Below are 18324 nucleotides of genomic sequence, written 5' to 3'. Positions count from 1 at the left end.
GGTGTAAAAGGTTTTTAAAATATGTCATTACTCCTTATTGATTAGTTTGATTTGTTGTACATTGTACATGTGCTTCTATTTTTTAGTCACTCAGTGTATTACTTAGCTTATTGATCCTAAGGAATTTAAATGTCGTTTGTTGAGTTGTGGGGGGTAAAAAGAGCTTACACAGTTGTACTCATGTCACCTTAAACTTTAGTCACCTGAAAACTCTTTAATCATCATTATGTAACGGTGTTTGGTTAAGCAATACAAAAACCATTAGGTAAAAGCACGCTGCAAACATGTTACTTTCACCGGTTGTTAGGGTGGTATTTTTTTCCTTATCTTCTCATCTTCATCTCTCTTTTTACCGCGTCAATGAATCCTGGTTGTCATTCTCTTAGTCTTCTCTTACCACATCTTTCTCTAGAAAGACGCACATACCGTCGGGGGGGCTGCCAATCGGAAGGTTCTCATATATGACTCTACCCCTTGTAGATTTGATTGATTTGGTGTACAGTGCAAAAGTGTTTCTATTTTTCCCGTCACTCAGTGTATTTATGGCTAATAAATCCTAAAGGAATTCAAATGTCCTTCTGTTTACTCTTGGTGGGTAAAAGGAGCTAACAGTGGAACATTGTACTTAAGTCACCTTAAAGTCCTTTTAATACAAAACCATAAGGTAAAAGCAAGCTGTAGCATGTCACTTTTGCCTGTTGTTAGGGTGGGTTTGATTTCCTCATCTTCATCTCTCTTTTCAGTGTGTCAATGGATCTGGTTGTCAATTTTGTTAGTCACTTGCCACATCCTTCTCCAGAAAGATGCACACACCCACCGACATCTTTCTCGGGAAAAAAAAAGTCATGGTTGATGTGGACTGTGCACTCGGAGTGTTGTTTCATAAGAAAAGTGCCAGACCGCCAATCAGTATGCTATCTGTCTGTGGGTATGAACTGTATCTAAATGTAAAAAGTCATCCAGTGGGAGATGGCCACAACAAAAGAGTGAGAGAGTGAGATGCTTATCAGTGGCAAGGAGGAGTCTGTTTGTCATTCCTTCACTTGCTTCAGTCACTTGTAACTCGTGTTGTCACAGCTTGGACAGAATGCAACAGACGACGTACACCACCTGGGGTAAGTTCATTCAGCAAATCATGCTTTTAATTAACTTTTAATTAAAGAGTCTATATGAGACTTTCAATTTGTGTTAACTTCAGAGGCCCCTATGGACAAAAGCTGTAGTGTTTTGACCACGCTGCTGTAAAGGTCTAGGAGTTAGCATTACGGGGAGGTCATATCGTTCCAATGAATGTTTTGCTCCAACAGAAAATCCTTTATTTAAACAAGAGAATACGTTACAGATGCATTATTGCATTTTAAGGATTGCACATGGTAACTTAGCCTTACTTTGGGTGTATTGTGAGCTAAACCTGGGCTCCCTGTGTCAGGAGCCAAAGCAATAAGAGATTATCGCAACCAGCATGATAACTTATGTTTTTAGCGCATTTCATGAAACCCAAGGACAGTTTACACAGGCCCAGGTTGACAAGTGAAAAGAAAATAGTAGGCCAACACACACATGGACAAAAAGAAATTACACGTCTGCGCTAAATGAAAGGGGGACCTAATTTAATGTTGGCTACTAACGTACAACTACATTCTGCAATCTAAAGTTATTTTATGAATAAAATAGACATATACATACCTGAGGGCCAAATCATGAACGTTTTTCAATCATTTACAATCCTGTAGTCGTCTCCATCTGCTGAAAGACCAAAAAAGTGTGACTCAGATTTTTGCAGGTTGTCTTTCAAATTCCCTTTTAGCTTTAAGTTGTTAATTTCCTTCTTTCCTGTGACGGCCCTGCCCCAGTATCGGCCATAACTACATGCAGATCATTTCTAAAATAAATTAAAATACAATTAGGTCTATGTAAAGAAATATCCTGCTACCTTTTACCTGCATACTTACTAACACTGGCTTTTTGTGGTGTTACACCAAAGTCTGTGACCCCTAAGAATGCGTGCGCCGTCTTCCTGCCGTAAATCATCATGTGACTTTGCGGGGAAAATTGCACCTGGGCAGAGGAATTTTTAAAAACTATTTTAAAAAATATATCATTCTTTTCACTGATAGTCTTGTTTGCTATACCAGGTAATTTATGATCATCAGATGGAACATTAAAATGTTTCAGAAACATTTAAAAGTTACATAGAGTCACTTTAAGTAACTTTTGTCTGATACAGCATTGATTTCATTTCTTATATAATAAATGTCTCATTTAATATTTCTACTTGTTAAGACAGTCTATAACATACCTACCTCAGATCAGATATCTTCTCTGGTTTGGTAGATTATAGTCATGTATTCTGCCATGGCGCGAAGCCAAGGGTGTGCCTGAGTCACCCATATGGTGGCATGTGTAAAATAAAGAGTCACTCAAAGATTATTGCATATATCCACTCCTTCTTTTTCCTAGTCAAAAAGAACAATTCAGAAATCCACAACATCATTCTTCCTGTCCAGAAGGAATATTTCAGATATCTGCAATATAATTCTTACTAGGAAGAACTCCCATTTCAGATATCTACAATACAATTGTTACAATTTTGCCAATTATTATCATCTTTTTTCTTAACGTCAAACACTGCATCAGTTACTATTTCAGATACATAAAATTACAGTCTTGATGAAAAGCAAAGTCTGTGTCTAATAATGTCATTACAGTTGCTACATTGATATGCAAATTCGGCAATTACTATTTCGAATAAAAGGCGCTAATGTGCATTCATTTGACGAGGCACTGCAGGCGAACAGTATAAACCATATAACTAAAACATATCACTACACAACTTCCCCAGTAAATTATTTAAGTGTCTTCCCCAATAGAATAGACCAAAATCTCTAAATTGACCACAATGTGTAAAACGTGTGCATTAAACAGGAACTTCATCATGTTGACTGTGGGCTCTACAGTGTCTTTTTTTAATAGTTTTGCAGTGCTTTTTCTGTCAAATTAACAAAACTGCAACAACAGCCTTTTCCAGTTTAGTGTGAAGATTTTTGTTGAGATTTTTCTTTTTCTTTTTTTGAAGTTTTATGTATTCCAATAACACCAAAAGATTTAAAATTATATGTTGCCATTTGCAATATAAACTAATCTCTTTTGCTCACCTTGGTGAAGTCACTTATTCTAAATAAAAGCACATTGTGACAGAGTTTCCTTTGCTGTTTGTGATAAACCTGATGAATACACTAAAAGTATCTGTGGGAACTGATTATTTTGTTGAATATTTTGTTAAATCTATTAAACATTGGCCTAAATAAGATACATTGTTATGGTAGTCAGAGTTTTTTCTTTAAGTATTTAATTTTTTGTTTAAATTTTAAATAAATCATTATTCCTGAACTACTTGGCTGGCTGCAGCTAATGCTAGAATCTAGCTGCTAGTTTATCAAATGAAACCGAGCTCACAGTTTAACTTCTTCAAAAAACATTGCTGGACACACGGCCTAGCCTAGTAGTAGTCAGTGGACAAACCTGCTTGCTAGCCCACATTACGTGTTTTCCCAGTTTGCTTGTCTGTGATTGAAGGCATTGTTGTATTGACCCACTTCGGATTAATGTGGTTTTAATAACCCATCATTTGTTTTTTTCAGGCACTCACGATAGCCACTGCCAACTAAAGTTAGTTGACTTTAAGGCTAATGAAAACCACATTTCCCATGAGACACAGGGGCTCAGCAATCAGCACCTGGTGGTGCGACGTGGGAAGCCTTTCAAAGTGACCCTGCTGTTTCGCAACCGGTCGTTGAACCCTCGCACCGAGAGGCTGGTGCTGGAGGTTTCGCTGGGTATCATAGTTTTTTTTTTAGCCTTAGTCTTAAAAAATGAATACTAACTTCATAAGAAATAAAAAGCATGCTCACTCAATCCGATACACACAGGGGTGTTGTCCCTTACATGCCATCAAAGTGAAACTATGTCATTATTGCTTAAACTTACCGGCCACTGTGGCCAAAATTGACTATTATGTTATAAAGGTAATTGCTAAAATAGTGTAGCAATAGAAGTTAGAGTCAGTCATTCATCAAGTCAGCTGTCTCTGAAATGTCCAAAAGGCATTAGACACCGTAAGCTGCTGGTTATACCCAGTAAATGTAAAAAGGTCATACCACACCGAGTAAGGCTGTATAGCAATGAATTGAATTTGGAATTGTTTCTTATGAATTCAACTTTTATTATGTTATTACATCATTCACAAGTTACAATCGGACTTTAAGTAAACTGCAAGTGTTTTCTTTTACCATACAGGCCACCTATTTGAGAGCTTCCCTGTCCAGTTCTCTGACGAGCGATTCGACCCACAAAGCTGGTCAGCCAAAATCTACCCAGGTGACATACATCCTCAGTCGGTCACCATCCACATCTGCTCCCCTGTTCTATCCGCAGTGGCACTGTATAACCTTGTGGTCCACATAGAGACCATACAGAACAGAAGGAGCTATGCAGTGGGATCATTTGTGCTGCTCTGCAACCCTTGGCTAAAAGGTGGGTCCATGTGATAATACTCCTTCCTGTTGTTGTCTACAGTTTTTGCTCTTAACTTGTTGTAGAAGCCATTAACATCACTGCTTTTGCCTTTCAGATGATCCAGTGTACATGCCACTGGATGCCCAGATTGAGGAGTATGTCAAGAGTGATTACGGGGTGGTTTTCATGGGCACCCATCTAAATGTGAGAAAGCGGCCCTGGTCCTTTGGTCAGGTATGCGACGCTCGGCTGTCATGAATGGATCACGTGTTATCACAGCATTATTTGCAGGTAGGAATGCAGACCAGCTAAATCTGTTGTTTCCACATGCGCAGTATGAGCCTGGGGTCTTAGAGGCATGTCTGACGCTCCTACAGGTCAGCCCACAGCACCTCAGGAACAAAGACAATGACTTCAGTCTTCGGGCAGACCCTGTTTACCTCAGCAGGGTGATCTGTGCTATGGTGAGATACAACTCCCCCAAATACTGTGTGTAATGAATATGTAAAAACATGCACATGCATTCCCACCCATGCCACATCCTTCCAGATCTTGTAAATACTATACCGAGTTGTGAACGATGGCCTTCCTGTCTGTATTCTTTTCTTCTTTTTTTTAATTAAGAGAAGCTAATTATATTTTTAGACGATCATCTATCTTTGAAACTGGTAAAGCGAGGACTAATGAGTAAAAAGGGGTTACATTATGGAATGAACTTAAAAATGACTTGAAAGTGCGTCCGTCTGTTGAGTTTCAAAAAAAGCTTTAAAATTGAAAATAATTAAGGGTTATGAAGTAATTTGATTAAAATGGAAAATTACTTTCTAATTAATTTTTATAACACAGTATTTAGTTTCATTTAGTTTGTTGGATTTCTGGGGGATTCCATGGGGATTATAGGATAGGCAAAAACAATTAGGGTGGAAAATTCTATGTTATATGTATTTTAACTGAAATAAAATGATTCATCATCATCCTCCTTTACTAATGGCTGAGATTTATTGAAGGGCAGTTTTCACAATGAAGAAACCAAAGGTCAGTAATGTGTCCCTGCTGTCCAAGGTAAACTGTAATGACGACCTGGGTATCTTGGAGGGGAAGTGGCAGGGCAGCTACAGAGATGGTTTCGAGCCTACCGAGTGGAGCGGTAGCGCCGACATCCTTCACCAATGGGTGTCGTCTAACTACAGCCCCGTGCGCTATGGACAGTGCTGGGTCTTTGCATCTGTCCTCTGCACAGGTACTTTGAATAATTAGAACCCACAAGTGTATTTCTGCTAAAACCATGAAATGTAAGTGTTACTGAGTTATCTCCAACCCCAAGCTGTGCAACAGTACTCACTGAAATGGAATTGGAGTCAGAAAGTCATCAAAGGTTTCCGTTTCTTACAATGTTGCTGATAAGCTAAACTCACCTAAAAGTGTTTTAAACTAAAAGATTTATTCTTGTGATGGTCTCATATTTATGAGTTTCATTTAGTTTTTTAATAATCGCTCATTCTTCCAGAAATCTATTTTCTTCCTCAACTTTATTTACATTAACATTACATTACAATATTTCAGACACATGCTCAAAATAATTATCCAGAGAAACAATAATATAACTTTAAATTAACACAAATAATGTTAATAACAAAATAGATTTTAAAATACAGACATACAAACGTATACAAAAACAAAATACTTCCATACAATATGTTACAAATGCAGATGATTCCATAGAGGGCACGCAAGGCCACTGAATGGTTAGAGTATGGAAAACATGTGAATCATCTGCTGTGGTCCTCACTGTCATCAAATGTCAGACTAATTGAACACTTAAAGGAGGCAAATGAGAGTACGTAATATGTTTTGGAAGTTAGATTTTCACCTTCACCCCTGTAATAATTACAGTGGCAAGTACATGCTGATTTTCTGTGAACTGGCTGGTCATCAATTTAAATCATGTCAACTCTTACTCTTTCTCTTAACTCTTTCTTGTGGGATGCATAGAGATGTTGCTTGCTCAATTTATACTGTGTTATTAAATCAAATAATATTTGATTGTTAAAGCCACGGATGGTTCACTTCAATTGCAGACAAATATATATTTTCTCACTGACCTCAGATAAACCTTGATGTAAGCAGTTTTCATAGAGACTACTGTATGTCTCCGGTAAAGACTAGTAAACTAACACTGTACGTGCATGGCCAGATTCCAATAGAGGTCAGAGAGAAAATGTCTTTTTATAATCATTATTTCGGATAAACTGACCTTTATTATATCATCATAATCCCCATCATCACTATCTCTTGTTTCTTTTTCTTTTACTAAACAGTCTTAACATTTCAGGCCTTAATTTTGTCAATACACATGATTTCAGAATCTTGGTCTGTTTTGTATGTAAGACTGACTTTTTTTTCCTCCAGTGATGAGAGTGCTGGGAATTCCCTCCAGGGTGGTGACAGTTTTTAATGCAGCCCATGATGGAGATGGCAACCTAAACATTGAAGAATGTTACTCCAGCACAGGGGAAAAGCTCAACTTCAACAATAAGGACAGCATTTGGTTGGTGTTTCTTGCTGTCAACCCACAAAGATAACAGTCGGTCTTTCACAGTTAAAGTTACATTCAAACTGACTTTTTTAAGAGGCAGTGTATTGAATTTTGTTAAAATAATAATTCAGTGCATTGTTGTCTGTTTTAACATTTACCTTGTGACTTTTTACATGACCATGTAAAAATGTATAATCCTACGTTATCAATATCAACACTTAGTCACCTTAGTGCATGTATAATACTCCTCCGTGCATGCATGTCCATGTTTATTGATGTGTGCGTATGTGTTAGTCGAGAGTGTTTGTGCATCCATACAGTACCTGTGTGTCCTCCTGCAGGAACTTCCATGTGTGGGTGGAGTGCTGGATGAGGAGACCAGACCTCGGTGCAGGGTTTGATGGCTGGCAAGTAGTGGACCCGACCCCCCAGGAGACAAGTGGAGGTGGGTCCCTGCCCAAAGTGTGTTTGTTTCCATAGCTGTCCTTTAGATTTGAATTTTTCAATTCAATGTTTTACAATTTTGACAGGAATCTTTAGCTTGTTCAAAGCTTAATGTGAGAGCTTCTTGTTTGAGTAAATGTCACAAGAAGTGAAACATGATGGATAATGTGATTTATTTTTTGAAGGATAACTAATTAGTATGCAACAACAAACACATCTTTCTCTGCAGGGATATTCTGCTGTGGCCCTTGCCCAGTAGCTGCCATACAGCAACATTGCCTCCGCGCCCCTTACGACACTTCGTTCGTCTATGCCTCGGTTGATGCTAACGTCGTACGGATGATTGTGCGCAATGGACTGGTGGTGGAGAGGAAGGTGGACACTGAGTGCGTGGGAAAGCTGATCTACACGAAGAGCATTGGCTCAGACAGTCCAGAGAATCTGACGCAGACTTATAAGAACAAGAAAAGTAAGAACAGATACAGTGTAGTGTATCTTCTTTAACAAGAAGCTAATTTGTGTAGTGAGTCGGCATTATGCAAATGCCAAATTTAGAGAGACAGCTGTAGTACAGTGTTTTTTGTCTTTGTTCTTCACATGAGTGATGACGTTTTTCGTTTTTTGTGCACACAAATACTTTAAAATGGAAGTCATTTTGAAACTTAAAGGTCCCCTGTGGAGTTTTTGACCTCTAGTAGTAGCTATGGGGCCTATTTTATACAAGTGGGCTTTTCTGTGTATCATATGCAAACACGCCAAAATGCCAATGGCTTTACACTATTCCACTGATCTACTGGTGGTGGTAATGCCCCAAGACTGGGAAGACAAAAAGTAAAGTCATGTGGGAACATTCTGATGCAAATGATCACTGGAGGTTTCTGTTAGCCAGAAATACCATCGCTCAGTTTATTGTTTGCTTCCTGTGGTCTGGTGAAAGCATAGATTTGATACTGTTGCCTTTTCATAACAAGATCTCTCTCACTTTTACAGCTGAGGTCACTTGTGCAGATTCTCCTTTGCAGTCCACTGTGTTGGTAAATGGAAAAGGTATTCTTCTTAATACTTCTCATACTATCTCAGAACATGTGACACTCAGCTACATACGTTCCTCATTGGCCTTCATTTTCGCTGTGCAACTGTGTATACTTAGGTGTTTGACAAAATCCCTCTTTTACACTTTTACAGTCAGGTACACTGGGTATACTACTCCTCTGTCCAGACATGTGGTTGGTGACGCACGTAAGCTTTTGTTCTATATTTTGATATTTGCTACGGAAAACTCTGTCTGACGCCAGTCCAACCCTGATTTTAAAATCTTTACTGTGATCCGATCCCACTTTGGATCACTACTGTGCAACTAACCATGTGGTAATAACAAACCTTGATGCTGTGACGCATCTCGTGCACTTATGGTTAGCTCCTATTTATATAAGATTAGCTCTTATTTATAGATCTTATGTACATTTATATATTTTGTTACTTAACTTTTTACTCATGACGACCGTCAAAGCATTTTCTTGATTTTTATTTTCCCTCTTCTGTGATTGAGGCAGCTGATCCCACTAAGGGCATGTTAACATACTTTTGTCCTTATAGTGTGTGAATGAACACAAAAAGCACCAGGTTAAGGACTAAAACGGTCATGTAAACATGGCAGTGTGCACTGATAGCCATACTTAATTGTTAGTCATGTAACAAAAGCAGTCTCATCCTTTTCCAATCTTTTTCTTTTCTTCATCAGTTTACTCAGTAGCTATTTGAAACGCATCTCTCCCCTTAATCTCCACGCAGGAGGAATGTCACCCGGTTTGGAGGTCTCCCTAAGGATAGATGGGGTGCTATTAGTGGGGGAGAGCATCGTCATGTGCGTGACGGTCAAAAACCAGTCAAGCAGCCCCAGGGTCCTGATGGAACACCTCAATGCTCAGCTAAAGGAGTACAACAGCCACCCACAGGACAGCTTCTGGAAAACACACAACAAAGTGCACATGAAGCCGGGTGAAGGTGAGGAGAGGACAGGGAAAATGCGTACAGTCTTTGGCATGATTGTTGGATTACCTTATTCAATAGTATTTCATTTCAGTACACGTTAGCTTGGTCACAATTATATTAATGAAACCTCTACTGAAATGTTAAACAAACACAAGAGATTGTTTGCAACTTCTATTGTTTCTCTCATGATCATTTGTCCACATTCTTTACATTCTCTGCAGTTCTGCTGCTCCACCACACCATTCTCCCCTCTGAGTACGAGTCGGTCCTGGCAGCGGATGACATTGTGAACATGGCAGTGGTGATAAAGGACGTGAGGACTGAAGAAAGAGCCCTGGCCATGCAGGAGTTCAACTTGAGATCCCTAAATATAACCATAGAGGTAACGCGGCATCCATCTTTTCTTCAGCTTCTTTTTCTTCCTCATGGTCATTGTTCACTTTGTTCTTCTGTCTCCTGTCAGACGTGCTGTACATGACAAGACAACGTTATTTCAGCCCCCCCCCCCCCCCATAGTTTGTTGACCTAAACCTTTTCACACTCACTTAATCGTATCATGATGTCTACATGGCGTCATTTAGACAATTTACTTACCGCCCCACACACACACACACACACACACACACTAATTCTTACAGTTGAGGAGGTCTCAATAGCCATTATTCAACTGAAAAATGTTTGGTTTGCGTTCCAAAGAAGAAGATTATGGTATTGAAAACATCACTGATCTCGATCAAATTCTATTCATAATAATTAGCGATGATAATAATTTCTGTGTCTTACACAAATTTGCATGTAATAAACAATAAAGCACTAATCTGGCTGCTCTGTTCAGTGCAGTTTCCTCTCATCCAAAACAACAGGTAATCTATCATACCTACCTACCATCCATTTTATACTCTATTGACAACCAATCAACCCAACCTGGACTTAAGTGTTAGTGTTGAGCACCAGAGCTCATAAATCAACTGAATAGAGGATTTTTTTGTCTAGCGTCTCATCGTGTAACTGTGGCTTTTCCCCAGATCAAAGGAGGGGACAGAATCCAGATAAAGAGAGAGCACAAAGCCCAAGTGTCCTTTATCAACAAACTTTCCAAAACTCTGAATGGAGTTGTGCTGACTGTAGAGGGATCTGGCTTGTTACAGGGCAAACAGGAAGCCAGGTAAGCCTATTTACAATTGGACCTTAAGATACACTACAATAATAACACTCATTCTCAATTGATACTTGGCTTAGTCATTACTCCATAAGACAACAGAAGCATTGTTTGTAAAAACTTAAACAACAGAAAGACACAATAGGTTGACATGTGTAACCATTCCAGAGTAAGGCGGGTTGGGAATGCTGTCAGGAATGTTTTTGTAGAAACAGAAACATGTCATTACATCGAATGCGGGTGTGTAACTCCGTAGGTTTGAGAAAACCAGCCAGCATGAAACCTTCTCACAACATTGGCTAACATTCCCCACATGTCCTAACAATGATTAAACTTTGCAATCAACTTTACTGGACCTGTATTGAAACACACAAGACTGCAGCTCACTACGGGTGAATTTTAAATGTGAATGTTGATTTTTGATTTGGTCTGAGAGTGTGTCAAGTTCTTGTTATTGGAGTGATACATTGCATTTAAGTTAATTTAAATGGAACAAAAACAACTCCTTATTAAACCTGATGAGGGTTGAAAGACATGCATGTTGTGTCTGTAGCCTGTCAGACACGAATTGCCTCATGGTCAAAAACAGGAAAGTACTCTTATCAATCTGTTATGCAATGTAGCATCACTACATTTTTTGTAGTATTCTACTTTTATATCTTTTTTGTTGCTGAAACTTAACAGGAGTCTCAAATAAATCATTTGTGATGTTAAGACTTAATCTCCTGTTTAGGTGCTTTACCTCCTCTATGGCTTTAACTGGACAAACTTTTTCAAGGGAAGTTTACAAAAAATGTATAATCATCTTTGTCTGGTTTGGTCCTATATCTTTCTCATTTCCGTCCCCTGGAGCCTTTGTGGCGTTTTGTTGGCACAGACAATGAAGAACAAGTTTTACCCAAGAGAGGACTAAGCTTGCTAATTAGGAGAAAAGATTCAGCAAAAAAAATCGCCTTACTGTAAGAGATAGCCTAATATATCATCATGCTAAATACTGGAACAATAAAATTGCTGCTTTTTGGCTTGAAAAAGGGCAGAGCTTTAGTTCTGGGAGCCAGAAAAAATTTGGCTAAGGATTTGTTGAATAATTGGTGGTATTAATCAACACTCATCATGTCCACACACACACACACACACACACACACACACACACACACACACACACACACACACACACACTGTGAAACATCAAATATCTTGCCAATTGACCCTTATATTCATTGTCCAATATTATCACAAACTCTTGTCCCATCAATGGAATTCCAGGGCTGCTCTGGACATATCCTGCGTGGGTCTTTTTGAGAGCTGTTATAAGGAAAGATGATGTTTTTTTTAAGGAAAGAATATGTTTTTTCTTTTCTCTTCTCCAGAATGATTTCTCTGCAGCCAGAGGAGAAGATAGAGAAGATGGTGTCCATCATGGCAACTTCACCTGGCACTAAACTGCTGATGGCCACTTTATCACACAGCCACAGCGCAAATATGGTTTCCAAGAGCTTCCACAAAGTCTCTGTTATTACTGCATGACAGTAAAGAGTCTGTCCACCCAAGAAGACAACAAAAAATGAAATCCTTTGCACTGTGACATGCAGGAAATACGCTTTTTCATTCTTTCAATGTTGTATTTTGGTATTTGTTTACAAAGGTCTACACATTCAGTCTCTATTCAGTGATCCATTTAAAAGAACACTTTAAATACAATATTACACTTGTACTTGCTGCATATTATGCTATAAACAAAACATATGATACATCTCTGTTAGATGAGGTTGAAAAGCGCAGGAAACGACAGTAAGTGGTAAATTTTTTTTAAAGAAGCTTCAGCATACAGAGCCCCAGATATCCAGATTTTAAGTCCTCATTAAGGGTCAAGCTCCTACTTTTCCCATAATGCAACTCGATAACATATTTAATAGAACAACAAGTATGTATATATAAAGAATTATTAAAATTGTATTATAGTATTTTTTTAGTGATTTTATGTAACCTATGTTTAGAGTACTATCACAATGATCAGATATTCTAATCTTGCCGGTCTTGCCGGTTCTTTCCGATGAAGATTAATAGCTATAATTGAAACAATTGCCCGTACCAGTAACTGAAAACATTTAATTAGCAAGTTAGAAGTAGCTGCTTGTCCTGTCAACGCCCTCCGACATGCCCAGGTCTTCTTGAATTCCTGCCAATGTGTTGACAGCTGTGACCTTAAGATATAATAGCAAATTAAACATACACTCCCATGTTGTATTGCACTGCCCCATGTTTTCAGACTTTCTTTTCAAAAATGTTATTCTCCAAGTCAGTGATGTCAATTGAGTCTTCTTTAAAAAAACAAACAAAAAAGACATTGTACGGGCATTGTTTCACATGCTCCAGAGAATTTGTAAATTGTCTTTAACACGTCCAATTTGTGAATCGGCCCTTTATTTCTCAGGATGGACTGTCCTAGATTGCTGTAATTCAATTACACTACTAGGTGGCAGCATTGGAGTGTCTGTTTTCTCTCTGAAATTCCCTCTGGCTGTTACACTGTTGAGACCAAGAATTTGAGTCTGTTTTAATAAGTTTCTACTGTGGTTCTTTTAATCCCTTTTTATTTGCACTGCCTGGGTTCTGTGATATTAATGTGGATATTGTACCAAGCGATGGCGACGCAAAGTAACAAGCGATGCAAGAAATGCTTAGAAAGCTTGAACGGCTGGAAGAAATAAAGAAGCTGAATGCTGCGGAAGCTCGAATAAAGGTCTATAATCAAGTCAAAGAATGCTTTGAGCCAACTGACTTTCTACATGAAGTTGAACCAGCAGGAGAACTTTAAGTTCTTACCTCCTCAATTCCCCCAGTCATTCCTCAACCACTGCCAGTCACAACACAAGCCCTCCACGTCTCAAGTCCCTCCATCATTCCTCAAAACCTACTAGTTACAAGCCAAGCTCCCGGTGCTCCAAGTCCATAATTTGCGCCACAAGCCCTACCAACTTCAATATCAATGTCACACAGGCAGAATATCTCTGATCTAGTCAACATGCTAGCAGAAGCCATTAGTTCCAATCATCTGTTGCGTTGTGATGTTGTATTGTATATTATGTTGCTGTCTGCATGAATCCTTTTCAGAGTGTGCGTGTGGCGGCGCTTGAATTAGCCTCGGCCCGGAGGCATTTCTCCAAACGATATTTCGTTGCCTTGTACCTGTACATGTGTAATGGCATGAAGTTATCTATCTATCTATCTCCCAACACCAGAGCCTGCAGTATTCCCTGGAGATCCTTTGAAATTTAAAGACTGGACTGTTGAAACATTAATAAACAGGAAAAACATTCCAAAAAATGAAAAACTGTGTTCCTTAAGAATGTTTGTAGGGGGTGGTGCTATGAAAGCTGTTGAAGTATTTTTCCTCCTAGGTACGGGTGCAGCACATGACTCAGCCTGGCAGCTGTTTGAAAAACGTTTCCGAGACCCATTCATGATTGTGAAGTCCTTCAGAGACAAGCTGCACAGACGGCCAAAAATAAACTCTATGAATGGTTGAGCTAAGAGATTTTGCAGACTTTCTCCGGAGCTGCAAAGCTGCAATGCCTCACATTAAGTCACTGAATGTTCTTAATGACTGCAGTGAGAGTCAAAAAATTCTGCTGAAGTTGCCGGAATGGCTGGTATCCAGTTGTAATTGCAAAGCCATGGAAGCCAGACAAGCAACTTCTCAGTACCCTCCATTCAAAGTGTTTGTAGACTCTCTATCGAAGGAAGCCAATTTTGCTTGTGATCCTATTTCCTCAATACAAGCTCTTAAGAGTATGGAAACCAAAGCAGCTGTGAAGTCAAACTATTCAAGCAAAGACACTGTCCACAAACATAACGCAATGAAACGTCTCATCAGGCATCTTCTGCAAAAGAACAGGACAAGCCCTCGCTAAGCGCAGAAAGTTTGTTCAAGATTGTGTAAAATATCTCAGGAGAGACATTCAACATGTTTGCATGATGAAAATTCCAGCAAAGGCCTGAACACACAAATGTCCCCAATTGTGCCAATCTGGGTTTCGTCCATTAAATAGCTGGATCAAGAAGTTCTAGACACTCACAGGGATTCAGGCGAGGCGGCCCATGAGCTCAACACATACAAGGAAAGTGTCAGCTTGCGTCTGTCCACAATGTCGTACCATGCCATAAACTGACAAATCTACAAGTGAGAGGGCACAACTTAGAAAAAAGGACCCCATTGCTACCACTCTTCACACAAGAGTTTATTCCTGCAAACAGATCGCACATTCCAAACGCTGAAACAGCTCTAAAATGGCCTCATCTGAAGCAATTGGTGGACAAGAATCCACCACCACTGGACTGCAAAGAAGGTCTGCTGCTACAATTGTCATCAAGACCTTCTTCCAAGAGATTCTGTGTGGTGAAGAAAATATTCCATATGCACAGCAAACCGATCTCAGCTGGAGCGTTGTCGGCTGCTTGAATCCAGCAAGTGACTACAGCAACGCAATAGGACTCAGTCAAAGAATCATAATGCGACAAGTGACACCTGCCAAGCAAACATCCATGGAGCTAAAGAAAGAAGTACACTTTGTCTGCAAAACTCGTGTCAAAGAGATCAAATTAACAGACATAATCAAGGTCCTTCACAGATCACACTACAGATGATGACCCAGTTTCTCACGAAGACCTTCTCTTCTTGCTTAAGACAAAGGAAGGCATGAGGCAGAAGAAAGACTGCCATCATGAGCGCCCACTTCCTCTCAAGATGGAAAAAACAAATCTACCAGACAATAAATAATGTGCAGTTCATAGACTCACTTCATTAGAGCAACGACTTCGAACTTCCCTCTTGACCGGGCCAAACTTGACCAACACATTAGTTGGAGTGTTATGTCAATTTGGAAAGGGTCCAGTTGCCATAATGTGTGACGTTGAGAAGATGTTCCATCGGTTTCATATTGCAAAGGAGAATCAAGACTACCCACGGTTTCTCTAGTGGGACAAAGGGGATCTGGACTCTAACCCGTCAGTGTACAGAATGAAGGTGCACCTGTTTGGGGCAGCTCATCCCCTGGCTGCTCCGACTTCGGAGTTCAGCATCTGGCATCGCAGGCTTGTGGAAGATTAAGCAAAGAGTCCATCAATTTCATCCAGAGGAGCTGGACAAGCTAAGTGTATGGTCATCCGCTGAAGCCATACATCTGGTGGAAGAGTTAAGAGTCTTGTGCAGAACAGGAAACCTCCGGCTAAAAAAGAAGTGATTGCTGCAATAGCACTTTCAGAACGTGCCTAAGCCAAGTATTTAGACATGGCACTAGGAGATCTTCACATCGAGTGAGCACTTGGAGTTCAGTGGTGCGTTGAAGCTGATGAATTCAGGGACGAACAAAGAAAATCCACTGACAAGGAGAGAGGTTCTCGCTACTGTAGCCTCAGTCTATGATCCATTGCGGTTTGTGGCTACTTTTCATACTAATTGCCAAAAAACGTTATTCAGAAACAAAGTAGGCTGGGACGATCAAGGATTTCCTCACTTCACAGCTCTAAAGATTCCAAGAAGCTACATTCCAGCTTTGGTAAGGTTAGGCGATATGAGCTGCACAACTTTTCAGATGCAAGTCTCAGTGGATATGATGCATGCTCGTATCTTCGAGCCAAAAGTGAAACAGGACAGATTATTTGCTCACTCGTCATTGGGATGGCCAGAGTAGCCCCTGACAAACACACAACTATCCCAAGACTTAAATTGTCATCAGCTGTGACTTTGGTCCAAAATGGTGACTTTGCCAAAAAGGATTTTGAGATTAAAAACCTGTAAGAGTGTTACTGGACAGACTCAAAGATGCTCCTCGCCTATGTGAACAAGGACGTCAAGAGCAAACCGGATCCGACGCATAAACTCAAGCACAAATCCTGAACAATCGTGACTTGTCAGTTCCGAAAATAACCCAGCCAACTGCGCCTCAAGATGGCTAAGAGCAGTTGAGCTAAAAAAAGAGTCTAACTGGTTGAAAGAAGCCAAATTTCTTTGGTAGCCGAGTCATCCATGTGAAAGGCAAATGGTGGGAGAAGTAGAAGCAACCAACCCCGAGCTCCGCAAAACCCACGTCCACTCACAGTCAGGACGGGAGAGTGCAGGTTTGTCTGATAAAGGATTAAGGGCTGCACTCCTAAGGTGTAGAACAACAGGTAAGATTATTCTGCAGTGAGTTACATTTTTATAATATTTGGGGTGCCTATTGTTGTGGGTACACATGCAGTATATGTATAAATAGCAATGTTAGCAGTAACTGGTCTATCTGATGGTATTTTCAGAAACAGAGTGTGAATGTTGCTTTCTCAGGTTAGCTCACCCTAGAATCAACTATGCAGGTGGTAGGTTAGGTGAGGCTGAGTTCAAAGAGCTTCAGGAAAAGGGATGGAGATAAGATAAGATAGACTTCATTAATCCTGCACTGTGGAAAATTTCTGTGCTGCAGCAGCTCAAAAGAAAAAATGTACACATCAGAATAACACAACTATGTTAAGTAGACAAATGCAATCATTCATTTAACAATATCCCACTGTCGTCCCCTCACCACAGAGGAAACCATTGAACCAATAGCAAGATGATAAAACAGAGGATATCTTTGGACCACTACACTTTTTCATTCAAATGCCTTGATTTTCCAGAATGCATAATCTAGCCATTCAAATTTACTTTCAGATCCAAAACGATAACTCCCCTCTGAGACATACTGCTCTACTTCCAAAATGCACATGACAAGAACACATCATGAGATCAATGTCGCATTGCATTTGTTTAAAAAAACAGCTATAGTCAGACATCCTTTTTTCCACACATACACACAATCTGGAAGGAGATCCCACATTGCATCAGAGGTTCAACCTCAATTACCCATTTCAAACCGACATATAAACACCATTTGATGAAAGGACAGACCTGCAACCACATTGATGATTATTCAAATGTCATGTACCATCTTGCTCACCCCTTTTTTGGCATCTTTTTTGTAACGTCTGTGTGGCTGTTTATTTTTTTGGTCTTGTTTCTGTGGATTGTTTCTGTTTCTGTATTTTTTCATTTTGTATGGTAATGCGATTCCGTCTTGTGTGTGCTGCAGCTGTTTTAAAGGGCCTATATAATGAAAAAAAATCAAATTTTCTGTGATTTGGGGTGTTATTTTATGACTCTGGTGCTTCCACATGCATTCAAATTTGGAAGAAACACATCCATGCTGTTTTTAGTGAGATACAGGTACTTTTACACCACAAGTGTGCCCTTGTTTAGAAGAAGTATCCCAGCTGATCCTGCCTTGTACTTACCAAAGTTGTAAAAACAGTTAGCAATGCGGATGTTATCTTACCTAGCTACTGCACGTGTGCGTCTCCCAACAAAGACAGTAAAGAAGTGAAAAGTCTCACTCTGTTGCTAAAACAGAGACCTAAACACACAGGGTGAAAACAGGATTTGTATCAATGTGCAGTACAACAAAAATATGGTGTTTTTTGAAAATTAAACAATGTAAACCTATTCTGGTACAACCTCGAACCTGGTCTATATCCACAACGTTACACTTCCGGGATTGCTCCGTTGCAGATAAAGTGCAGATGCATTACTTTCTAATATAAGGGAAGATTTCCAAAAGTCTAATCCCGAGTCTGCTGCATGCAACAGCAGCTGATAAAATATTCT

General features: G+C 39.6%; 1 protein-coding gene across 1 annotated transcript; it reads left to right on the top strand.

The window, feature by feature from the left end:
• The first annotated feature begins 979 nt into the window (after positions 1-979).
• Positions 980-12280, top strand: LOC117948156 (protein-glutamine gamma-glutamyltransferase 5-like). The gene is made up of 15 exons (XM_034877668.1): positions 980-1115; positions 3642-3836; positions 4297-4533; positions 4631-4749; positions 4851-4979; positions 5578-5755; positions 6925-7063; positions 7393-7496; positions 7725-7964; positions 8486-8542; positions 8681-8734; positions 9287-9499; positions 9709-9869; positions 10513-10652; positions 12017-12280. The coding sequence occupies exons 1-15, from the start codon at positions 1088-1090 to the stop codon at positions 12171-12173; spliced, it is 2151 nt and encodes a 716-aa protein (XP_034733559.1). The 5' UTR covers positions 980-1087; the 3' UTR covers positions 12174-12280.
• Positions 12281-18324: the final 6044 nt, after the last annotated feature.

Source organism: Etheostoma cragini, chromosome 7, assembly GCF_013103735.1.
Source record: "Etheostoma cragini isolate CJK2018 chromosome 7, CSU_Ecrag_1.0, whole genome shotgun sequence".
In the NCBI taxonomy this organism is placed as follows: Eukaryota; Metazoa; Chordata; class Actinopteri; order Perciformes; family Percidae; genus Etheostoma; species Etheostoma cragini.
Note: the sequence above shows the minus strand (reverse complement) of the source record. Positions and strands in the feature narration are given on the sequence as shown.